The sequence below is a fragment of the Phyllobates terribilis genome, unplaced genomic scaffold (assembly GCF_046119375.1).
Source record: "Phyllobates terribilis strain yellow unplaced genomic scaffold, ASM4611937v1 Scaffold_5__5_contigs__length_657084704, whole genome shotgun sequence".
Taxonomy (NCBI): Eukaryota; Metazoa; Chordata; class Amphibia; order Anura; family Dendrobatidae; genus Phyllobates; species Phyllobates terribilis.
In genome coordinates, this window is record NW_027362765.1 from 315,996,976 (window position 1) to 316,023,877 (window position 26,902).

A 26,902-nucleotide genomic window follows, 5' to 3' on the forward strand; every position below is an offset into this window, starting at 1 on the left:
ATGCGGATTATCATTGGGGAACATTACAGACCTTCTACCATGCGTTTTATAAGCGTTTCTGCAGTATGTGCACAGCACATGCGGATTATCATTGGGGAACATTACAGACCTTCTACCATGCGTTTTATAAGCGTTTCTGCAGTATGTGCACAGCACATGCGGATTATCATTGGGGAACATTACAGACCTTCTACCATGCGTTTTATAAGCGTTTCTGCAGTATGTGCACAGCACATGGGGATTATCATTGGGGAACATTACAGGCCTTCTACCATGCGTTTTATAAGCGTTTCTGCAGTGTGTGCACAGCACATGCGGATTATCATTGGGGAACATTACAGACCTTCTACCAAGCGTTTTATAAGCGTTTCTGCAGTATGTGCACAGCACATGCGGATTATCATTGGGGAACATTACAGACCTTCTACCAAGCGTTTTATAAGCGTTTCTGCAGTGTGTGCACAGCACATGCGGATTATCATTGGGGAACATTGCAGGCCTTCTACCATGCGTTTTATAAGCGTTTCTGCAGTGTGTGCACAGCACATGCGGATTATCATTGGGGAACATTACAGACCTTCTACCAAGCGTTTTATAAGCGTTTCTGCAGTGTGTGCACAGCACATGCGGATTATCATTGGGGAACATTACAGGCCTTCTACCATGCGTTTTATAAGCGTTTCTGCAGTGTGTGCACAGCACATGCGGATTATCATTGGGGAACATTACAGACCTTCTACCAAGCGTTTTATAAGCGTTTCTGCAGTATGTGCACAGCACATGCGGATTATCATTGGGGAACATTGCAGACCTTCTACCATGCGTTTTATAAGCGTTTCTGCAGTATGTACACAGCACATGGGGATTATCATTGGGGAACATTACAGACCTTCTACCATGCGTTTTATAAGCGTTTCTGCAGTATGTACACAGCACATGGGGATTATCATTGGGGAACATTACAGACCTTCTACCATGCGTTTTATAAGCGTTTCTGCAGTATGTGCACAGCACATGCGGATTATCATTGGGGAACATTACAGACCTTCTACCATGCGTTTTATAAGCGTTTCTGCAGTGTGTGCACAGCACATGCGGATTATCATTGGGGAACATTGCAGGCCTTCTACCAAGCGTTTTATAAGCGTTTCTGCAGTATGTGCACAGCACATGCGGATTATCATTGGGGAACATTACAGACCTTCTACCATGCGTTTTATAAGCGTTTCTGCAGTATGTGCACAGCACATGCGGATTATCATTGGGGAACATTGCAGACCTTCTACCATGCGTTTTATAAGCGTTTCTGCAGTATGTGCACAGCACATGGGGATTATCATTGGGGAACATTGCAGGCCTTCTACCAAGCGTTTTATAAGCGTTTCTGCAGTATGTGCACAGCACATGCGGATTATCATTGGGGAACATTACAGACCTTCTACCATGCGTTTTATAAGCGTTTCTGCAGTATGTACACAGCACATGCGGATTATCATTGGGGAACATTACAGACCTTCTACCATGCGTTTTATAAGCGTTTCTGCAGTATGTGCACAGCACATGCGGATTATCATTGGGGAACATTGCAGACCTTCTACCATGCGTTTTATAAGCGTTTCTGCAGTATGTGCACAGCACATGGGGATTATCATTGGGGAACATTGCAGGCCTTCTACCAAGCGTTTTATAAGCGTTTCTGCAGTATGTGCACAGCACATGCGGATTATCATTGGGGAACATTACAGACCTTCTACCATGCGTTTTATAAGCGTTTCTGCAGTATGTACACAGCACATGCGGATTATCATTGGGGAACATTACAGACCTTCTACCATGCGTTTTATAAGCGTTTCTGCAGTATGTACACAGCACATGCGGATTATCATTGGGGAACATTGCAGACCTTCTACCATGCGTTTTATAAGCGTTTCTGCAGTATGTACACAGCACATGGGGATTATCATTGGGGAACATTGCAGACCTTCTACCATGCGTTTTATAAGCGTTTCTGCAGTATGTGCACAGCACATGGGGATTATCATTGGGGAACATTACAGACCTTCTACCATGCGTTTTATAAGCGTTTCTGCAGTATGTGCACAGCACATGCAGATTATCATTGGGGAACATTACAGACCTTCTACCATGCGTTTTATAAGCGTTTCTGCAGTATGTGCACAGCACATGGGGATTATCATTGGGGAACATTGCAGACCTTCTACCATGCGTTTTATAAGCGTTTCTGCAGTATGTGCACAGCACATGCGGATTATCATTGGGGAACATTACAGACCTTCTACCATGCGTTTTATAAGCGTTTCTGCAGTATGTACACAGCACATGCGGATTATCATTGGGGAACATTACAGACCTTCTACCATGCGTTTTATAAGCGTTTCTGCAGTATGTACACAGCACATGCGGATTATCATTGGGGAACATTGCAGACCTTCTACCATGCGTTTTATAAGCGTTTCTGCAGTATGTGCACAGCACATGCGGATTATCATTGGGGAACATTGCAGACCTTCTACCATGCGTTTTATAAGCGTTTCTGCAGTATGTGCACAGCACATGGGGATTATCATTGGGGAACATTACAGACCTTCTACCATGCGTTTTATAAGCGTTTCTGCAGTATGTGCACAGCACATGCAGATTATCATTGGGGAACATTACAGACCTTCTACCATGCGTTTTATAAGCGTTTCTGCAGTATGTGCACAGCACATGCAGATTATCATTGGGGAACATTACAGACCTTCTACCATGCGTTTTATAAGCGTTTCTGCAGTGTGTGCACAGCACATGCGAATTATCATTGGGGAACATTGCAGACCTTCTACCATGCGTTTTATAAGCGTTTCTGCAGTATGTGCACAGCACATGGCGATTATCATTGGGGAACATTACAGACCTTCTACCATGCGTTTTATAAGCGTTTCTGCAGTATGTGCACAGCACATGTGGATTATCATTGGGGAACATTACAGACCTTCTACCATGCGTTTTATAAGAGTTTCTGCAGTATGTGCACAGCACATGCGGATTATCATTGGGGAACATTACAGACCTTCTACCAAGCGTTTTATAAGCGTTTCTGCAGTATGTGCACAGCACATGGGGATTATCATTGGGGAACATTACAGACCTTCTACCATGCGTTTTATAAGCGTTTCTGCAGTATGTGCACAGCACATGTGGATTATCATTGGGGAACATTACAGACCTTCTACCATGCGTTTTATAAGAGTTTCTGCAGTATGTGCACAGCACATGCGGATTATCATTGGGGAACATTACAGACCTTCTACCAAGCGTTTTATAAGCGTTTCTGCAGTATGTGCACAGCACATGGGGATTATCATTGGGGAACATTGCAGACCTTCTACCATGCGTTTTATAAGCGTTTCTGCAGTATGTGCACAGCACATGCGGATTATCATTGGGGAACATTACAGACCTTCTACCAAGCGTTTTATAAGCGTTTCTGCAGTATGTGCACAGCACATGCGGATTATCATTGGGGAACATTACAGACCTTCTACCAAGCGTTTTATAAGCGTTTCTGCAGTATGTGCACAGCACATGCGGATTATCATTGGGGAACATTACAGACCTTCTACCAAGCGTTTTATAAGCGTTTCTGCAGTATGTGCACAGCACATGCGGATTATCATTGGGGAACATTACAGACCTTCTACCAAGCGTTTTATAAGCGTTTCTGCAGTATGTGCACAGCACATGGGGATTATCATTGGGGAACATTACAGACCTTCTACCATGCGTTTTATAAGCGTTTCTGCAGTATGTGCACAGCACATGGGGATTATCATTGGGGAACATTGCAGACCTTCTACCATGCGTTTTATAAGCGTTTCTGCAGTATGTGCACAGCACATGGGGATTATCATTGGGGAACATTACAGACCTTCTACCATGCGTTTTATAAGCGTTTCTGCAGTATGTGCACAGCACATGCGGATTATCATTGGGGAACATTGCAGACCTTCTACCATGCGTTTTATAAGCGTTTCTGCAGTATGTGCACAGCACATGCGGATTATCATTGGGGAACATTGCAGACCTTCTACGATGCGTTTTATAAGCGTTTCTGCAGTATGTGCACAGCACATGGGGATTATCATTGGGGAACATTGCAGACCTTCTACCATGCGTTTTATAAGCGTTTCTGCAGTATGTGCACAGCACATGGGGATTATCATTGGGGAACATTGCAGACCTTCTACCAAGCGTTTTATAAGCGTTTCTGCAGTATGTACACAGCACATGCGGATTATCATTGGGGAACATTACAGACCTTCTACCATGCGTTTTATAAGCGTTTCTGCAGTATGTGCACAGCACATGCGGATTATCATTGGGGAACATTGCAGACCTTCTACCAAGCGTTTTATAAGCGTTTCTGCAGTATGTGCACAGCACATGCGGATTATCATTGGGGAACATTGCAGACCTTCTACCATGCGTTTTATAAGCGTTTCTGCAGTATGTGCACAGCACATGCGGATTATCATTGGGGAACATTACAGACCTTCTACCATGCGTTTTATAAGCGTTTCTGCAGTATGTGCACAGCACATGCGGATTATCATTGGGGAACATTGCAGACCTTCTACCATGCGTTTTATAAGCGTTTCTGCAGTATGTGCACAGCACATGCGGATTATCATTGGGGAACATTACAGACCTTCTACCATGCGTTTTATAAGCGTTTCTGCAGTATGTGCACAGCACATGGGGATTATCATTGGGGAACATTGCAGACCTTCTACCATGCGTTTTATAAGCGTTTCTGCAGTATGTGCACAGCACATGCGGATTATCATTGGGGAACATTACAGACCTTCTACCATGCGTTTTATAAGCGTTTCTGCAGTATGTGCACAGCACATGCGGATTATCATTGGGGAACATTGCAGACCTTCTACCATGCGTTTTATAAGCGTTTCTGCAGTATGTGCACAGCACATGCGGATTATCATTGGGGAACATTACAGACCTTCTACCATGCGTTTTATAAGCGTTTCTGCAGTATGTGCACAGCACATGCGGATTATCATTGGGGAACATTACAGACCTTCTACCATGCGTTTTATAAGCGTTTCTGCAGTATGTACACAGCACATGGGGATTATCATTGGGGAACATTACAGACCTTCTACCAAGCGTTTTATAAGCGTTTCTGCAGTATGTGCACAGCACATGCGGATTATCATTGGGGAACATTACAGACCTTCTACCATGCGTTTTATAAGCGTTTCTGCAGTATGTGCACAGCACATGCGGATTATCATTGGGGAACATTACAGACCTTCTACCATGCGTTTTATAAGCGTTTCTGCAGTATGTGCACAGCACATGGGGATTATCATTGGGGAACATTACAGGCCTTCTACCATGCGTTTTATAAGCGTTTCTGCAGTATGTGCACAGCACATGCGGATTATCATTGGGGAACATTGCAGACCTTCTACCATGCGTTTTATAAGCGTTTCTGCAGTATGTGCACAGCACATGCGGATTATCATTGGGGAACATTACAGACCTTCTACCATGCGTTTTATAAGCGTTTCTGCAGTATGTGCACAGCACATGCGGATTATCATTGGGGAACATTACAGACCTTCTACCATGCGTTTTATAAGCGTTTCTGCAGTATGTGCACAGCACATGGGGATTATCATTGGGGAACATTACAGGCCTTCTACCATGCGTTTTATAAGCGTTTCTGCAGTATGTGCACAGCACATGGGGATTATCATTGGGGAACATTGCAGACCTTCTACCATGCGTTTTATAAGCGTTTCTGCAGTATGTGCACAGCACATGCGGATTATCATTGGGGAACATTGCAGACCTTCTACCATGCGTTTTATAAGCGTTTCTGCAGTATGTGCACAGCACATGCGGATTATCATTGGGGAACATTGCAGACCTTCTACCAAGCGTTTTATAAGCGTTTCTGCAGTATGTGCACAGCACATGCGGATTATCATTGGGGAACATTACAGACCTTCTACCATGCGTTTTATAAGCGTTTCTGCAGTATGTACACAGCACATGCGGATTATCATTGGGGAACATTACAGACCTTCTACCATGCGTTTTATAAGCGTTTCTGCAGTATGTACACAGCACATGCGGATTATCATTGGGGAACATTGCAGACCTTCTACCATGCGTTTTATAAGCGTTTCTGCAGTATGTGCACAGCACATGGGGATTATCATTGGGGAACATTACAGACCTTCTACCATGCGTTTTATAAGCGTTTCTGCAGTATGTGCACAGCACATGGGGATTATCATTGGGGAACATTGCAGACCTTCTACCATGCGTTTTATAAGCGTTTCTGCAGTATGTGCACAGCACATGGGGATTATCATTGGGGAACATTACAGACCTTCTACCATGCGTTTTATAAGCGTTTCTGCAGTATGTGCACAGCACATGCGGATTATCATTGGGGAACATTGCAGACCTTCTACCATGCGTTTTATAAGCGTTTCTGCAGTGTGTGCACAGCACATGGGGATTATCATTGGGGAACATTGCAGACCTTCTACCATGCGTTTTATAAGCGTTTCTGCAGTATGTGCACAGCACATGCGGATTATCATTGGGGAACATTGCAGACCTTCTACCATGCGTTTTATAAGCGTTTCTGCAGTATGTGCACAGCACATGCGGATTATCATTGGGGAACATTGCAGACCTTCTACCATGCGTTTTATAAGCGTTTCTGCAGTATGTGCACAGCACATGGGGATTATCATTGGGGAACATTGCAGACCTTCTACCATGCGTTTTATAAGCGTTTCTGCAGTATGTGCACAGCACATGCGGATTATCATTGGGGAACATTGCAGACCTTCTACCATGCGTTTTATAAGTGTTTCTGCAGTATGTGCACAGCACATGCGGATTATCATTGGGGAACATTGCAGACCTTCTACCATGCGTTTTATAAGCGTTTCTGCAGTATGTACACAGCACATGCGGATTATCATTGGGGAACATTACAGACCTTCTACCATGCGTTTTATAAGCGTTTCTGCAGTATGTGCACAGCACATGCGGATTATCATTGGGGAACATTACAGACCTTCTACCATGCGTTTTATAAGCGTTTCTGCAGTATGTGCACAGCACATGCGGATTATCATTGGGGAACATTACAGACCTTCTACCGTGCGTTTTATAAGCGTTTCTGCAGTATGTGCACAGCACATGCGGATTATCATTGGGGAACATTGCAGACCTTCTACCATGCGTTTTATAAGCGTTTCTGCAGTATGTGCACAGCACATGCGGATTATCATTGGGGAACATTACAGACCTTCTACCATGCGTTTTATAAGCGTTTCTGCAGTATGTGCACAGCACATGTGGATTGTCATTGGGGAACATTACAGACCTTCCACCATGCGTTTTATAAGCGTTTCTGCAGTATGTACACAGCACATGGGGATTATCATTGGGGAACATTACAGACCTTCTACCATGCGTGTTATAAGCGTTTCTGCAGTATGTACACAGCACATGGGGATTATCATTGGGGAACATTACAGACCTTCTACCAAGCGTTTTATAAGCGTTTCTGCAGTATGTGCACAGCACATGCGGATTATCATTGGGGAACATTGCAGACCTTCTACCATGCGTTTTATAAGCGTTTCTGCAGTATGTGCACAGCACATGTGGATTATCATTGGGGAACATTACAGACCTTCTACCATGCGTTTTATAAGCGTTTCTGCAGTATGTGCACAGCACATGGGGATTATCATTGGGGAACATTACAGACCTTCTACCATGCGTTTTATAAGCGTTTCTGCAGTATGTGCACAGCACATGGGGATTATCATTGGGGAACATTGCAGACCTTCTACCATGCGTTTTATAAGCGTTTCTGCAGTATGTGCACAGCACATGGGGATTATCATTGGGGAACATTGCAGACCTTCTACCATGCGTTTTATAAGCGTTTCTGCAGTATGTGCACAGCACATGTGGATTATCATTGGGGAACATTACAGACCTTCTACCAAGCGTTTTATAAGCGTTTCTGCAGTATGTACACAGCACATGGGGATTATCATTGGGGAACATTACAGACCTTCTACCATGCGTTTTATAAGCGTTTCTGCAGTATGTACACAGCACATGGGGATTATCATTGGGGAACATTACAGACCTTCTACCATGCGTTTTATAAGCGTTTCTGCAGTATGTGCACAGCACATGGGGATTATCATTGGGGAACATTACAGACCTTCTACCATGCGTTTTATAAGCGTTTCTGCAGTATGTGCACAGCACATGTGGATTATCATTGGGGAACATTACAGACCTTCTACCATGCGTTTTATAAGCGTTTCTGCAGTATGTGCACAGCACATGGGGATTATCATTGGGGAACATTACAGACCTTCTACCGTGCGTTTTATAAGCGTTTCTGCAGTATGTGCACAGCACATGGGGATTATCATTGGGGAACATTACAGACCTTCTACCATGCGTTTTATAAGCGTTTCTGCAGTATGTGCACAGCACATGCAGATTATCATTGGGGAACATTGCAGACCTTCTACCATGCGTTTTATAAGCGTTTCTGCAGTATGTACACAGCACATGGGGATTATCATTGGGGAACATTGCAGACCTTCTACCATGCGTTTTATAAGCGTTTCTGCAGTATGTACACAGCACATGCGGATTATCATTGGGGAACATTACAGACCTTCTACCAAGCGTTTTATAAGCGTTTCTGCAGTATGTGCACAGCACATGCGGATTATCATTGGGGAACATTGCAGACCTTCTACCAAGCGTTTTATAAGCGTTTCTGCAGTATGTGCACAGCACATGCGGATTATCATTGGGGAACATTACAGACCTTCTACCATGCGTTTTATAAGCGTTTCTGCAGTATGTGCACAGCACATGCGGATTATCATTGGGGAACATTGCAGACCTTCTACCATGCGTTTTATAAGCGTTTCTGCAGTATGTACACAGCACATGCGGATTATCATTGGGGAACATTACAGACCTTCTACCATGCGTTTTATAAGCGTTTCTGCAGTATGTACACAGCACATGTGGATTATCATTGGGGAACATTGCAGACCTTCTACCATGCGTTTTTTAAGCGTTTCTGCGACGGAATTGCTGATGTGGAAATGCTTAAAAAACGCATTGTGGGCACACAGCCTTATACTGAATGCGCTGATAAAACAAGGAGTAGGGGGCTTACATGCGGTGGGAACGGAAAGACTTCTGCGATTGTCTTTTTGAGTTTTATTTTTACACCATTCACTGCTTAGAAAAAAAAAAAATTTTGAATAGCGAGAATTTCTATTTCAGTCAACAGAGTTGTATGAGGTTTTCAGGTTGAACAGGAGTTCTTTAATTCGGACAGTTATTTAATAATAGTTTTTTTTTATGGATCAGTCCTTTTAGTAGACTTGAACCTGCAGTCACTTGTACTGCAGTCTATTGAAAAATGACTGATCTCTTCTGATTACCTGCAAAGGGACTTCAATTCCATCAGCACCCTAGGATCAGGATGGGGGAACCTGGGATCACAATGGGCATCAGATAGGACACACCCCGGTGTCTAACTTCTTAAATGACACCGTCATGTTGGATAGTGGCATCAAAGGGGTGAAACAATCACAGCTGGATCCGATTACAGGAGATTGTGTATAACACAACAGGAGATTGTGTATGACACAACAGGAGATTGTGTATAAGGCTTTGTGCCCATGATGCAGAAATGAAGCAGAAAATTTCCGCGGCGTTTCTGCATGTTCTTGGCAGTCAAAAATGCTTGCAGATTTTACACGCGTTTAACACAACAGGAGAATTCTTCCAAAACAGAAATGATGGCAGCACGCGCCTCCCATAGATTAAACACCTTATTTCCATCAGGTTACAAACGGCACTGGGGGGACAGCGTGGAATGCATGGATAGATGGACAACATCTGCTTCGTGCCAGCCAGGCACTAGGTCCTGGTCCCTGAATACCACCCCTAGCTAGATAGAATTTATTTCTCAGTCAGCGTTGTATGAGATCTTGCGATATAACGGGAGTGTCTCTTTAATTTGGACATTTCTTATTTAAAAAGATTTTAAATGGTAGTTTACATTATTGCTAATATATAAATATGTAAGCAAAATAAATAAAAATTAATTATTCCCATAACAAGCATTGAATTTCTGAAATTTTATGAATGTCTTTTAACCCCTTAATGATCAGGCCATTTTCCATTTTTGCGTTTTCGTTTTTTTGCTCCCCTCTTTCCCAGAGCCATAACTTTTTTATTTTTTTGTCAATATGGCCATGTGAGGGCTTTTTTTTGCTGGACGAGTTGTACTTTTGAATGACATCACTGGATTTACCATATCATGTACGGGAATACCGGAAAAAAATTTGAAATGTGGTGAAATTCCAAAAAAAAGTGCAATACCACAGATGTTTTTTTTTACCACGTTCACTGAATGCTAAAACTGACCTGCCATTCTTATTCTCCAGGTCATTACGAGTTCGTAGACACCAAACATGTACAGGTTCTTTTTTATTTAAGTGGTGAAAAAAAATCCAAAGTTTGCTAAAAAAGAAAAGTGGCTCCATATTCCGAGACCCGTAGCGTCTCCATTTTTCATGATCTGAGGCTGTGTGAGTGTGAGGGCTTATTTTTTGAGCTCTGAAACATTTTTATTGATACCATTTTGGGGTAGATCCGATGTTTTGATCGTCCATTATTGCATTTTATTACAATGTTGCGGAGACCAAAAAAGATAATTCTGGCGTTTAGAATTTTTTTCTCGTTACGCCGTTTACCGATCGGATTAATTATTTTTTTATATTGATAGATCGGGCGATTCTGAACGCGGTGGTACCAAATGTGTGTATGTGTTTTTTTTATGGTTTTATTTTGAATGGGGCGAAAGGGGGGTGATTTAAACTTTTATATTTTTTTACATTTTTTTAAAATATTTTTAAAAACATTTTTTTTTTACTTTTTGCATGCTTCAATAGTCTCCATAGCCAACCACTGGTTGGCGCTCGTAGCAATCTGGCAATGACAACTGCAGACCCTGGTTGTTATGCCAACCCATCGGCGACCCGCGATCATGTTGCCGGGTCGCCGATGGGCGGGGCCAGCGATGCGCTTCCTGGAAGCACAAGTTAAATGCCGCTGTCAGAGATTGACAGAGATTGACTAGTTAACTAGTTAACAGCCGCGGGTGGATCGTGATTCCACCCGCAGCTGTTGCAGGCACATGTCATCTGTATAGATCAGCTGACATGTGCCCGGAAAGGTGCAGGCTCAGCGCCAGAGCCCACACTAAACAAGGGGTTATAACGTGGTGTGTACTATTACGTCACACGTCAAAAAGGGGTTAATGTCCTCTTCCGACAAGCCTACAGCCTGCATTAACCCTCGCTCCACCACACCACTGCACAACCCTCACCTACTGTATCCTCTCCCATCCCTTGTAGATTGTGAGTCTTACCGGGCAGGGTCGTCTCTCCTCCTGTACCAGTCACTGACTCGTTTTTGTTTCAATTATTGTACTTGTTCTTTGCTATGTATACCCCTTTTTCACATGTAAAGCGCCATGGAATAAATAGCGCTATAATAATAAATAATAATAATGTTTATTCTAATGTGGTCACTGGAAACATATTGCACTGGAACAAACATTAAAGGGGTTTTCCCACGAACAAAAGTACTTTTCAGACTATAAGACGCACTTTTTTCCTGCAAAATTTTGGAGGAAAATGGGGGGTGCGTCATATAGTCCGAATGCTGGGGGGGTATATATCAATACTGTGTGGGGTGTGGTTGGAGCGTTAGCAGCGGAGGAGCGGGGCACAGGAGGCAGCCGCCATCTGCTGCAGCCTACACTGTCCCTGCTGCTAAAGAAAATGAATATTCAGTGCTCCCCACGCCCCCATGGGCGTGGACAAGGGGTGAATATTCATGCCCTTTAATAGCAGGTACACGCGCTCGCCCGGCAGCAGCAGGACTTGCGCTGCGGATACACTGTTTGCCGCTATTAAGGAGCATGAATATTCAGTGTTACCCAAAAACACACAGTCCCGGCGTGGGGATGAGGGATGTCATGCATACTAGGATAAGGATGAGGGATCTCATGCATACTAGGATAGGGATGAAGGGTGCCATGCATACCAGGATAGGGATTAGGGGGTGCCATGCATACCATTATAGGGATGAGGGGTGCCATGCATACCAGGATGGGGGTGGGGGCCATGTATAATAGGAAGGAGGAGGCCATATATACCAGGATGGGGGATATTAACAGAATTGGGGTACATTACCCCTATACCAGTGTCAGCAGCAGACCCCCTCCCCCTTAACAGTGCATCATGACCACATTTTTTGCTTACATTTTTTTTCTATTTCTAAAACCTAGGTGCGTCTTCTGGTTCGGTGCGTCTTATAGTCTGAAAAATACGGTACATTTTAATCAACAGATCTTGGAATAATAAGTTCCACAATTGTATGTGTTTAAATAAAATGTTCCTGTGCTGAGATAATCTTATAAATGTGCCCCTGCTGTGTACTGTGTAATGGCTGTATCTCACGGTGCAGAGACATGGTCTGATCATACCACAGCTCCTGGCCAGGGGAGGATACAGACATTACAGCAGGAGATCACAGCTGATTCTTTCTGTGAGGTAAAACATTTCCCTGCCTGTTTTTAAACAATGTTTTACTCACAAAAAGAATCAGCTGTGATCTCCTGCAGGGCAGTGGAGTCGGTAAGCCAAACCTCCGACTCCTCAATTTCCATGACTCCGACCCCCTCATACATGGCTCATGTTTAAGTGATAAATTTACTGTAGCACAGATTCATCTCAGCTAAAAGTCTAGACCCTTAGATCAGGAATAGGACAGACATTTATATGACATTTCATAACTTTCCCAAATCCTTCTGAAAAAATATTCCCCACAAACTGCATTGAACTACTGTACCCAATTTATTATATATTTTAGGAGTTGGAGTTGGTCCATTTTATACCGACTCTGACTCCACCGCCCTGATCCCTTGCTGTCCTGTCTGCATACTCTTTTCCTCTCCCCCCTGCCCAGGAGCTGTGGTATGATCAGACAGTGTTCTGTACACGGTCAGACACCGCCATCACACAGGGGAACATTTATAAGATTATCTCAGCACAGGAACATTTTATTTAAACAAATCCAACTGTGGAAATTATTATTATTCCAAGACCAAGATCTATTGATTAAAATGAATTTTTGTTAGTGGGAAAACCCCTTTAAAAGACATTCATAAAATTTCAGAAATTCAGTGCTTATTTATTATGGGAATACATTTAATTTGTTACGTTCATCCAACCCCATCTGTACGAATGATCGAACACACTTATTTCCATAATAGTAAAGTATGTTTATCTCTGATTTCTGGAGTGTGTCTCCTGGATATGTAGGAGTCTATAGCATACCATTCCTATGCCTGCCCTAATAGATAATAGATCGCATGTGATCCGCTTACAGTGGACAATAACATGTATGAGGACAGAATACCACAAGCACAACATGGTCCTACGTGTGATACATATTCAACACTGTCAATTTAGTAATGGACATCATAAACAGTTGGTCCATCTATGGTTACCCATCAGAATTCACTCACCCACATTTTGTTCTTTTTTTCACACCTACATAATTACTTAAATTTTTACAGTTATGGAGGGAAATTGCTTTTTGTTCTTGGTCTACTTAAAGTGTGTCCGCTTCAATTATATTCCAGCTCTTATTAATAACAGATTTAATTTTATTCGCCTTTGGACTGTATTTAAAGGAGAATTTCAATCTTCCAGCATAGATTGAACAAAATAAAACTATCTTTTAGTTCTTCACTTTGAACACAAACTTTCATCTGAATTATAAATCTGTGTAACTGAAGGGCAGTGCCTTATAGTTGGAGCAGGATGATAGCGATTATTGTCTGATGTAGGCTTTCTATTTGCACTCTGCTGCTTTTATAGGTCAAGTACATTGATTTTAAAATCGATTAATTGCCAGTAATTCCTGTGGAGAGATGTTCATACTATCAAAGAGGTATTAAAGATTGCTGTAATGTCACAAAAAACCTGCTGCTGAAAAAGATCAATATACCAACAGGCAGACGCACTGCATGGAGCCGGCTCAGCTCTGGAGCCCGCACACTCACTGCATGGAGCCGGCTCAGCTCTGGAGCCCGCACACGCACTGCATGGAGCCGGCTCAGCTCTGGAGCCCGCACACACACTGCATGGAGCCGGCTCAGCTCTGGAGCCCGCACACGCACTGCATGGAGACGGCTCAGCTCTGGAGCCCGCACACGCACTGCATGGAGCCGGCTCAGCTCTGGAGCCCGCACACGCACTGCATGGAGCCGGCTCAGCTCTGGAGCCCGCACACGCACTGCATGGAGGAGGCTCAGCTCTGGAGCCCGCACACGCACTGCATGGAGGAGGCTCAGCTCTGGAGCCCGCACACGCACTGCATGGAGCTGACTCAGCTCTGGAGCCCGCACACGCACTGCATGGAGCTGGCTCAGCTCTGGAGCCCGCACACGCACTTCATGAAGGAGGCTCAGCTCTGGAGCCTGCACACGCACTGCACGGAGCAGGCTCAGCTCTGGAGCCCGCACACGCACTGCACGGAGAAGGCTCAGCTCTGTAGTCTGCACACGCACTGCACGGAGGAGGCTCAGCTCTGTAGTCTGCACACGCACTGCATGGAGCCGGCTCAGCTCTGGAGCCCGCACACGCACTGCATGGAGGAGGCTCAGCTCTGGAGCCCGCACACGCACTGCATGGAGGAGGCTCAGCTCTGGAGCCCGCACACGCACTGCATGGAGCTGGCTCAGCTCTGGAGCCCGCACACGCACTTCATGAAGGAGGCTCAGTTCTGGAGCCTGCACACGCACTGCACGGAGCAGGCTCAGCTCTGGAGCCCGCACACGCACTGCACGGAGGAGGCTCAGCTCTGTAGTCTGCACACGCACTGCACGGAGGAGGCTCAGCTCTGTAGTCTGCACACGCACTGCACGGAGGAGGCTCAGCTCTGTAGTCTGCACACGCACTGCATGGAGGAGGCTCAGCTCTGGAGCCCGCACACGCACTGCATGGAGCTGGCTCAGCTCTGGAGCCCGCACACGCACTTCATGAAGGAGGCTCAGCTCTGGAGCCTGCACACGCACTGCACGGAGCAGGCTCAGCTCTGGAGCCCGCACACGCACTGCACGGAGGAGGCTCAGCTCTGTAGTCTGCACACGCACTGCACGGAGGAGGCTCAGCTCTGTAGTCTGCACACGCACTGCACGGAGGAGGCTCAGCTCTGTAGTCTGCACACGCACTGCACGGAGGAGGCTCAGCTCTGTAGTCTGCACACGCACTGCATGGAGGAGGCTCAGCTCTGTAGTCTGCACACGCACTGCATGGAGGAGGCTCAGCTCTGTAGTCTGCACACGCACTGCATGGAGGAGGCTCAGCTCTGGAGCCCGCACACGCACTGCACGGAGCCGGCTCAGCTCTGGAGCCCGCACACGCACTGCACGGAGGAGGCTCAGCTCTGGAGCCCGCACACGCACTGCATGGAGGAGGCTCAGCTCTGTAGTCTGCACACGCACTGCATGGAGGAGGCTCAGCTCTGTAGTCTGCACACGCACTGCATGGAGGAGGCTCAGCTCTGGAGCCCGCACACGCACTGCATGGAGGAGGCTCAGCTCTGGAGCCCGCACACGCACTGCATGGAGCTGGCTCAGCTCTGGAGCCCGCACACGCACTGCATGGAGCTGGCTCAGCTCTGGAGCCCGCACACGCACTGCACGGAGCCGGCTCAGCTCTGGAGCCCGCACACGCACTGCATGGAGGAGGCTCAGCTCTGTAGTCTGCACACGCACTGCATGGAGGAGGCTCAGCTCTGTAGTCTGCACACGCACTGCATGGAGGAGGCTCAGCTCTGGAGCCCGCACACGCACTGCATGGAGGAGGCTCAGCTCTGGAGCCCGCACACGCACTGCATGGAGGAGGCTCAGCTCTGGAGCCCGCACACGCACTGCATGGAGCTGGCTCAGCTCTGGAGCCCGCACACGCACTGCACGGAGCCGGCTCAGCTCTGGAGCCCGCACACGCACTGCATGGAGGAGGCTCAGCTCTGTAGTCTGCACACGCACTGCATGGAGGAGGCTCAGCTCTGTAGTCTGCACACGCACTGCATGGAGGAGGCTCAGCTCTGGAGCCCGCACACGCACTGCATGGAGCTGGCTCAGCTCTGGAGCCCGCACACGCACTGCATGGAGCCGGCTCAGCTCTAGAGCCATCTCTTTACATGTACATTGGATGTCTCCAAGGGTGTTCTTAGAAACCATAATAGACAACTGGAAACATTTCTCTCTATTATATACCGGCAGAGCAAACTTAAGGTTTTCAGAATCCATTCACCGTAGACTAAAGAATGAAAATAAACGTTTTATAACGTTGATTTACATGGGCAGGGGATACATCCCAAAATTGCTATTCATACCTTACACCAATCTAAGTGAAATGGTGGCGTAAATTCTTCAAATATTAGCATTCCCAATGTAACTACAAAAACAAAAATAAATCAGACCCGGTGACAGTCACCCCCGATGGTGGGATGGTTTTTATGCTTTTTTGATCAAAAACAGTGTTTACCACAAACCCTATGTTATTTAGATGCATACAGTGAACACCATAAAAAAACAAAACACATGGACATGTTAGCACTACCATTTTAAGCTATCAGAACATCGTAAACGTTGTGAATAAAATCAACTGGTGTTGCAAAAAAACAAGTTGTCACACAGCTTTATCAATGTCAAAATGAAAAGTTACGGGTCTCAGAAAATGGTGAAACAAGCCAAGTTTCTGTCTTATTTTAACCACAAATAAAAAAAAAAGCTATACAAGTTTGGCATCAGGTCAGTACTCCTATAAAAAAGTAATATAATATATGGGGCAATTGCTTATTTTTTCACCACTTTCAGGCACTGGGAATTTCTGTTCCTTTTTGCAGTACATTATATGGTAAAACTAGCAGCCTGAGTTCCAAATCAAATAAGTTTTGGAAGCTAGAAAAGTGTGCTCTACATAAAAACTAACCCAAATTACCCATGTCTATTTACTTTCAGCCTTTTTGCACGATAAACAACAAAGTTGTTCATGCCGTTACTTACCGATGTAAGCGGGATAGTAATGGCGCTCCCATCATCTCGACCGCCCCCGGAAGCGCTGCGGCTCTGCGTCCGACGTCACTGGCCGCTGCCCACATCAGTGACGTCAACTTTGAGATTTTTCTTGGGTGATGTCAGCATCAGGCCTGTCTGTTTTAATAGGCACTGGTTCAGATATTAGATGAACTCCAGGCATGTCAGCAGACGACCCCTCAAAGTCAGACTGGTGATAGTCTGTCTTTCTCTTCTCTTCACCCTGCTTCTGTGCTTCTTCCCCAAACACGGGCTCAAGCAAATAAATGCTGACTCAACGTCAGCTGATGTTTTTCTTGAATTCACCTCAACATTAAGCTCTTTATGTAGTAAGATGAATGGTGCACTTCAAATCTAGAACTCAACCGGGAAAAAACAAGCCCTCATACTGCTAGGTTGATTGAAAAATTAAATAGTTATGGCTCTTGAAAGAAGGGAATGAAAAACGGTAGTGCAAAAATTAAAATTGTCCATGGCAGGAAGAGGTTATTGCTTATTTTAATTATAATAATTAATATGTACTAATTAGATATTTCTCTGCTTTGTTTGTGATGTAGGATACATTATTGTTCATCTCCACATATGTCGTCCCATGAACTCTAGTCAGATTTATTGACAATGGACAAGGACAGAAATCACATGACTGAGCAAATATTAAAACTCACATTGGAGATCATCTACTTGCTGACCGGAGAGGTGAGATATTGTGGAAATGTTACACTAACATCTGATCTATAATAATATGGAAGAATGATCTCTTGTTTCGTGAGAGATTCTGGGAACGTTGTAGTCATATGGTTCTTATTGGTGTTACTAGATCTTTGTGTTCCATGTCCATGAAACCATTATTCTCACAGTTCTGCTTATTTTCCTTCCTTTAAAAGGGGTATTCTCAAGTTTTCAGTTCTACGGTCTCCTTACTTCCTGATTGTCTTGCGGCAGGCACTTCTCTTTTGAGCTCAGGAGCTCTGACCTGCTACAACACATTATGTTATCACTATATTTGCATATAGAGATAACAGACCAAGAAAAAGAAAAGTCAGCTGTAATTAGGAGAACAGCTGTGTAAACTACTATTGCTGGGGGCCAGGGATTTCCCATTGTGCAGTGCTGATAAGAGCACCTGGCTCAGGAGCCAAAAGGGAGGAGGAAAGAGGTGAGCATCTAAAGGCCCCGTCACACTTAGCGACGCTGCAACGATCCCGACAACGATACGACCTGTCAGGGATCGTTGCTGCGTCGCTATGTGGTCGCTGGTGAGCTGTCAAACAGGCAGGCTCACCAGCAATCAGGGGAGCAGCGACACCGTGGAAAGAATCTTTCCACAATGTCCTGCTCCTGGTTACCAGCCTGCTGAAGCAGGAGCAGGCTGGTAACCATGATAAACATCGGGTTACTAGGGGCACACGCGCACCTAGTAACCCGCTGTTTATCATGGTTATCACTCTGCTACGGTGAGCGGGAGGTTACCACTCACTTTAGCAGGCTCGTAACCATAATAAACAACGGGTTACTAGGTGCGCGTGTGCCCCTAGTAACCCGATGTTTATCATGGTTACCAGCCTGATCGCTGCTCCCACTGGTCACACACAGCGATGTGTGCTGACCAGCGGGAGGGCAACGACCAAAAAATGGTCCAGGACACTTTGCAGCGATCAGCGACCTCACAGCAGGGGCCTGATCGCTGCAAAGTGTCACACATAGCGACATCGCTGGTGAGGTCGCTGTTACGTCACCAAAACCATGACACAGCAGCGATCTCGCTATGTGAGACGGGGGCTTTACTGCAGTATAGAAATCAATGGTCTAAAGAGAGGTGGCTGGGATCTTAGGCGTTAACTCCCCTCCTGGAACGTAGCTACTGCTCATATTTTTCCATGCTCTGGTGGCCAAGCTCCATGGAAACAAACTGTACTTTATGTAAGATAAAAGCTCTAACAGCAGGAAAACCACAGCAGATAGAAAACTCAAGTCAATTGCAAACTTGCTAATTTAATAACATGAGAATATTCCTTTAACCTTTCTCCCTTGTGATTAATGTTCTATCAGCCAAGAATAATAAGTCAAGTACCTGTGACAGGGGCTGCATGTCATGTACCCTGTTGTGACCCAAGTCATGGGACTAAAAATACATATATATATTTTCGCACTCATCATGCAAAAAATATAGAGAGTAAAATAAATACATTTCAGAAGCACACATCTCCTGCTTGAGTGCATGCATAGAGCAATGAACGGATGATATAGAAAGTCTATGGTACCATACAATGTTTTATAAATATGCTGAGTGCTTCACCTTGCAGAGCTGCGCCCTTTTGAGGGATCGGTAGGGATCTCAGGACCCCAGTAACCCACCACTGTGCAGTATGTGCAAGATTGTGTAATGCACACCATAATCATATATAAATTATATAATAAATATATATAATATTACAATGTAAGCCTCTGGAGCATCAGAATGAGGCTTCATAGGCTTTCATTGTAAGAGACTTCTGGCTCACACAGAGCATAGAGTGACCCGGAGAGTCTGAAGAGCGGTGACATCACTGAGAAGAGGAGCAGATCGGCACTGAATACCGGAGACTGCGGTAGGTGAGTATTATAATGCATGCACACTTCACAACATACAAATATATACAGATTTACTGAAGAAAAAACGTAAAAATACTCCCATCAACATTTTCATCCTCTTAATATGTTGCAATTATATTATATAGCACTGTGTACTTACAATTGCTCATTTTGCCTTTCTACCCAGCTAGTTTTTCTGTTTTCTCTGATCTATGTAGAAACAGGAAGTATATTGTCCTTGTCTTTATCATTCCTTCCTCTTTCCATTGACTTTTGCAGTGACTCATGAGTCATACAGGGAAAATCAACCTCCTGTTGCTAAATGGAGCTTAGAAGGATTCAGCTAGTCAGTTTTTTAATCACGTGATGTCATAGACCTAATGGAAAAGAGAAGAATTAGCTGGGTAAGAAGGTCAAAATTAGCAATTGTAAGTAACAGAGCTATGTAATATGGTGATTGCAATATATTAAGAGGATAAAAACTTTGATGGGAGGAGTGCTACTTTAATGGCAGTGCCATAGCCTGTTCCTTACATCCTACAAGTCTGTATAATCTGCTCTATAACTTATCTCTAGGACTATGCACCTGTAAGCCATTCTACTCTGCATGTCACAAGAAGCAGTGTTTCTCATAGTAGTGGGAGATCCCGCTGGAGCCAGAATCTCTCCATGAATAATCCCTCATCACAGATACAGGAGACAAAGAACGATGAGAAGATTCTGAACCTCACTAACAAGATCATTGAGCTGCTGACTAGAGAGGTGAGCGCTGCTGGGGATAGAACACCAAAGGAGGCTTGTGGGTGATGACTACAATCTTGTAATTTGTGTGCCAGGTTCCTATCAGATATGAGGACATCATGGTCTGTTTCTCGGTGGAGGAGTGGGAGTATGTAGAAGGACACAAGGATATCTATAAGTGTGTCTTGATGGATGATCAAGAACTTGACAGTAGTAAAGGTTAGTGAATTCCAATCGCATACTAGTTACAAGGAACAATGTACAGTTAGTTTTTGTTTTTTAAATGTAGTAAGTAGCAGGGTTATGCATCCAGATACATATAGTAACAATATATAACATTAGCAAGCCATGGTATGTACATTTCACTATCCAACTAACATGTCACAAGGTTTTTGCTACTCCTTTTGATAGGCTGTGTAATTTAGCTATTTTTTTATACATGAAAATCACTGATGACACACTGATGGTAAAAACTGACACTGACCAGAAACTGATTGTAAGAAAGTCCTTACTAGGAGCTGAAAGAGCCTGGAAAACAGTGTAGATAATTCTTCAAAGCAGAGAATGAAGTTTATTCAGAGATACGCAGCAGAACAGTTCAGAATGCAGGGAAGTAAAATATACTGACACTCGCAGGTGTCTAGATAAGCAAAACAGCATTGGGATATCTGGCCATGGTCTGGCCATGGTGTGGCTTCGATCTGGCAATGGTGTGGCCTTGGTGGCGGACTGCCTGTAGACTGGCGATTGAATGGCGATGGAATGGCCCCGAACAACAGTATCAGAGCCTTTTTATGCATAGCTTAAACAAAGGAACTACATATTGCAGCAAAAGGCGTATACATGATAACATCATACTGCAGGGAAGACGTGCATTTTAGAACAACAATGTGATAATGCAACATGACAATATTCATGAGTATTTTTTACCAAACTCCATTAAATCCATAATCCTCATGTCCTTACTTAAGAAATGACATATTGACAACTATATTGTCCTAATTTCTATATCACAATTACAATAACACTATTTACTACTATATAACACCACTTATTTACTCTCACATTGACCTGCAGCTGCTGCTATTAACCTTTGTGTATACCATTATACCTGCTAATGGCACTGACATCATTTTAACGCTTCATTGTGATTAGGACATGTGTAGAACATGCATCTCATTAGCTGCAAAACTCTTTACTCAAACTGCTGAACAAGATGGCTGCTAGGTTTAACATGGCTGTTCATACTATTAGGACTTCCCATTCTTTTACACTGATGAAACTCAGATCCAAACCACTATTGAACAACAATCCGTGTTTTTATGTTGTTAGAAAAATCATGGACGTCTGAATAAAGCCTTAAAGTGCGTTCCTAGCTTTGGACACTTCTGTATTACAAGGTGAGCTGGGTCGGTGACATCACCTTTGCGGATACCTGTTGGGACAGCCATCATGTATGTATACATCCTGGCAGGTATCAGTAAAAGTGATGTCACCGCTCACGCTCGCTCCAAGTCTTGGAGTGAGCAGAGCCAGAATAACCCTTTTAATTTGTGTTTAGGGAAATACAGGAATTTTATCATGAGAAAAAGAATATGGGCCCGATTCAACAAGACTGGTGATTTTATCACTGGTCCTGATGAGGGGGACATGTAGGAGTCAGAAGCTCCTGATTCATTAAAATACACACGCCTCTTAATGAATCATGAGCGTCTGACATAGGGCGTGCGCTTCTATGCACCCTGCAAGGAATCTTACTCCAGATTGGGGTAAGATATTTGGTGTAAGGAACGCCACAGGTCGTCATAAATTATATGAGCTTTGGCATCACTGCGCCGACAAGCCCTCATCACACCCCGCTCTGCCCATTTAGCAGAGCTGGGATAAACTGGCATGAAAACGCCAACATTTTACAACCTTTCACAGCTTTTACGCCATTGTTTTGCCGTAAAGTAAAAGGTTTGATGAATCAGGCTCTATATAAGGAATTAATGAAACTCTATTGAAATACTGACTTTAGGCTCTGTTCACATGTCCATTTGAGAGTGCGGTTCCATTCATGCCCAAAATGGACTAGTTTGCTGACTTATGCAAATGTAAAAATGATTATCTTGGGATCCATCTGGTTTTCATTTGGTTTCAGTTTTTTTGAACAGTAGAGAAGTTTCTTACATGCTGTACTTCTTTTTCCTTTCTGAAAACTGGCGTCAGTTTTTAGACAGGAAGAAAAAGTACAGCATGTAAGAAACTTCTCTACTGTTCTAAAAAACTGAAACCAGACTGATCCCATAATAATCAGTTGGGCCCTTTTTACATTTACATCAGTCAGCGAATGGATTAGTTTTCGGCATGAATTCCATTTGACCATTCCTAATACGGGACAAAACGGACCCCACAAAACAAAAAAGATTTTTTTTTTCTTTAAACATAGCTTTAACCCCTTCATGACCTTGCGATTTTCCATTTTTGTGCTTTCATTTTTTCCTCCCCTTAGTCCAAGAGCCATAATTATTTTGTTTTTCCGTCCACATAGCCGTATGAGGGCTTATTTTTACATACATACAATAATTTAACCAGTAACGTTTTCGTGATCTAGGGCTGTGTGAGTGCTTATTTTTTGCATCCAGGGCAGACGTTTTTATTGATTCCATATCAGGGTACATACTAGGTTTTGATCGCCTCTTATTGCGTTTTATTGCAATGTTGTGTCGGCCAAGGAAGCATAATTCTGGCTTTTTGATCTTTTTTCCTCGTTAATTTATTTTATATTTTGATAGATCAGATTTTTCCGAAAGCAGCGATACAAATGTGTATTTATTTTTTTATGTTGATATTTTTAATGGGGCAAAAGGTGGGTGATTTGAATTTTTTTTTTTTTTACTTTTTTTCTCTGACCGTTTACTGTATTGAATAGTTCCTTAGTAGACTTAGTAGAAGCTGTGATCTTCCAATCGCCTGTGCTATACATAGCACTGCATCTGCATTGTTATTTATACCAGAAATCACAATCTCCTGAATGCCAGCGATGGGTCAACCTTCACAGGAGGATCGTAATGATGGGCACGGGGATCATCAGCAGACCCCTGGCTGTCATGACAACCCATTGGCGCCCCTTAATCACGTAATAGGGGCGCCGATGGGCGGTATGAAGTACGAGCGTCTGGCTGGCACATGTTAAAATTTAACTGGTTAATAGCCATGGCGGAGCACATGATGGCTGATTAAATCAGTCATCATGTGCGGGGAAAGATGCGGACTCGGCGTGCAAGGCTACATCAAAGGCAGGGATGCAACCTTTGACATAAATGTACATCAAAGGTTGTGAAGGGGTTAAAGCCTCACTCTATATAACAACCCAGATCTTCAAAGTATTTCTTGGTATAGGACTATATTTTGCCTAACCCTTGTTTAGTGCACTTTATATTCAGCATTTTTGAAAGTTTTTTAAAAAAATGTGATTTTTACATTCTAAGCCCTAGAGATTGATGTTTTGAAAACGATAATAAATTATTCAGGGCTGATAATCTGACCCAGAATTGTGTTGTAGTGATTATGGGCTTTTATCACGTTGCTTTGTATTCCTTTCTTCTAGATTTAATTAAGGAAGAACCTACATTACAAGATGACCAAGGTTTGTCTTCAGTGGCCTGCATAAATACAAATGCAAGTGACATAGAAGTTAAAGCAGACCGGAAAGCTTCTAAATGGAGAAAATCCCAAAAAAGACGGGCCAAGTACATTAACAAACGTAAAGCCAAAGTGGATGCCCTTAAGCACATACCTAAAGATGAAAAGCCACCAGAAGTATCAGCTATGAATAGTCAATCTTCTACAAATGAAGATGGAAACTTAATGGGTGATGCCACAAATCTCCTCAGTTCTTGCTTATCTAGTGAAATAAAACCTATCAATGTGAATTATACATCTAATGATCATACACCGGGAAACCATTTAGCTTCTCAGGCTAGGAAACTGTTTACTTGTCCTGAAGGAATTTCAACAGGAGACTACGCAGATGTGAAGCCTAGTCATCCAGAGGTCCCGTCTTTTATTAGAGAAATTTCTATGGATACTTTTGCAGGTACATCCTGTACGCAGGCACAATATTTGTATACTCAAATTAAGGAAGAAGCTGTACCCACAGAAACTGACAGTTACGGACCCACACAATATCAGCCTACTCATGATCAGGAGGAGTCATGGCGAAAGGTAAAGGACACAGGAGCTAATATTTACGCAGTGGGTCCTCCTCAATACACACCAGCTGATATTAAGAAGGAACCTGTTCTTTGTGAAGAAGAAAACTATCTAAATTCTTCTATTTACAACCCACCTGATCACATGCAAATACAATATACACCTAAACAAGTTAAAGAGGAACCCATCTCTCAGGAAGAAGGCTATGAACTATACATCCCCACAGACTGTACGCAAACGCTTCATACATCAACTCCTGGGCAAGCGATGAAGAGAATGAAAGATGTCGCAAAAACAAGCAAGAGATTTTCTGTCACAAAATACAAGGATTGGAATAAAACACCTGAAAAGGTGCCATTTGTGAACCACCGGACCACCCAGGCTGAAGTAGAAGGAATGTATATCTGCTCCACATGTGAGAAAAGCTTCACCTCCCACTTTGGCCTCATCAAACACCAGGCAATGCATAATGGAAATAAAGTATCTTGTCCACAGTGCGGAAAGTTATTTTTCTATAAGTCAAGCCTGGTCATACATCAAAGAATCCATACAGGGGAAAAACTGTTTGTTTGTCCTGTATGTAACAAATGTTTCACCAACAACTCCAATCTAGTTGTTCATCAAAGAATTCACACGGGAGAGAAACCATTTGTTTGCTCCGAATGTGGTAAACGTTTTGGACACAAAGGTCACCTGAACCGGCATCTCAGAACTCACGAGACAGAGAAACCAGCCACCTATGTTGAGAAATATGTTGACAACAGGTTGCAAGATCATTGGAATTCCCATAAAAGAAATGGCTGGTCTCACAACATTTATGATACTGGAGCTTATTCTATATATGACAAAAGTGTTTAGTGGATGATAGGTGTAAAGATACTAATACCATTTATGTGCATCTGTGTGATTCTTGCCCGTTGAAGTGTCCCTTTCATTTGTAAATTAAAATGAAATGTATAAAAAGAACATATTTTGTGTTTCTTAAATCTCTGAAAGTATTATTTGAATGTAAAATGAAACTCATCAGGGACTAAGTCTGAGAGAAAACTATAGAGTGACTACTTTTATTGCTTACATTTTTATTGACTTATGTCTTTTTTTGTGCAGGATGACACCTATATTAATATTGGCTGATATTAAATTGGGTGGAGAAGCAAGCTATATTCTACTTTTTATGTCACTCCCAAAGTATTCCTTGTTCCGCTGTCAATCACATCTCTGGTCAATGTTCTCAAATCGTGCTTAAAGGGAATCTGTCAGGACTCCAGCACCTCACCGTGCCCAAGCTATTTATATGCCCATGTAGCTCTTTCAAAGACAAGTCCAGCAATACCTTTACATGGCTAGTCCGTTCCTTTGTCACTTAGAAATCAGTATTTGAATTGATATACAAATGAGGTTGAAGAACTATTTGTAGATCTGAAGCCTCTGTCACTCCAGCTCAACCTTCAAATTGGTCAAAAGTCCGAACTAATGCCTCTTTGGCCAGTCGGGAGCTAAAAGTATTGTCTTGAGGTCTTCTGTCCTGATTTTTTGGAAGGTTTCTGGTATGAGAGAAGTTGATGAAAATGCATAAGCCAACTTGAATTCTTAGCAGTGCATACAGGCATCCACTCCCACACAAGGATCTCTTTCGTTTAGAGAGAATTGGGTTATTTTTGCATTTTAATTGGTTGCAAAAGATTGATTTCTGAATATTCCGATATTTGTGTTATGAAAGGAAATATCTTGAGCTTTAGACTACACTCTTCAGGTTTCAAGTCTCTTCTTAGATAGTCTGCTTTGAGGTCGATGACCTTTTCAGATGAAGTGTGACACGGAGTCACTTCTCACGGACAAGCCGTGGGTCAGGATAGTGAGGAATCCAAGAGGTCAATAGCCAGGAGAGTACATCATAAACAGAAGAGACAAAGTGATAGTCAGGTAACGGTTCGAGGTCAAAATACTAGGAGGATAGCAGATCAGAGCAAAGGGGTTAAACAGATGGCTGGTCAGAACGAGGTCTAAGGTCAGGCAGCAAAACATCAACAAGCAAAATACAAGGCACAGAGTAAACCAACCACAGTTAGCTGAAGCTATGGCTGACAGCCATCT

General features: G+C 43.6%; 1 protein-coding gene across 1 annotated transcript in view; it reads left to right on the forward strand.

Annotated features, from left to right (window-relative positions):
* The window catches only part of LOC141273093 (uncharacterized), a 93,765-nt gene extending 67,909 nt beyond the window's left edge, over positions 1-25,856 (forward strand). Inside the window, exons 2-5 of the mRNA XM_073684468.1 lie at positions 17,857-17,995; positions 20,447-20,632; positions 20,707-20,830; positions 24,204-25,856. Of these exons, the coding sequence (XP_073540569.1) occupies positions 17,918-17,995; positions 20,447-20,632; positions 20,707-20,830; positions 24,204-25,666 (1,851 nt within the window). The 5' untranslated portion in view covers positions 17,857-17,917 and the 3' untranslated portion in view covers positions 25,667-25,856. The remainder of the gene's footprint in view (positions 1-17,856; positions 17,996-20,446; positions 20,633-20,706; positions 20,831-24,203) is intronic.
* Positions 25,857-26,902: the final 1,046 nt, after the last annotated feature.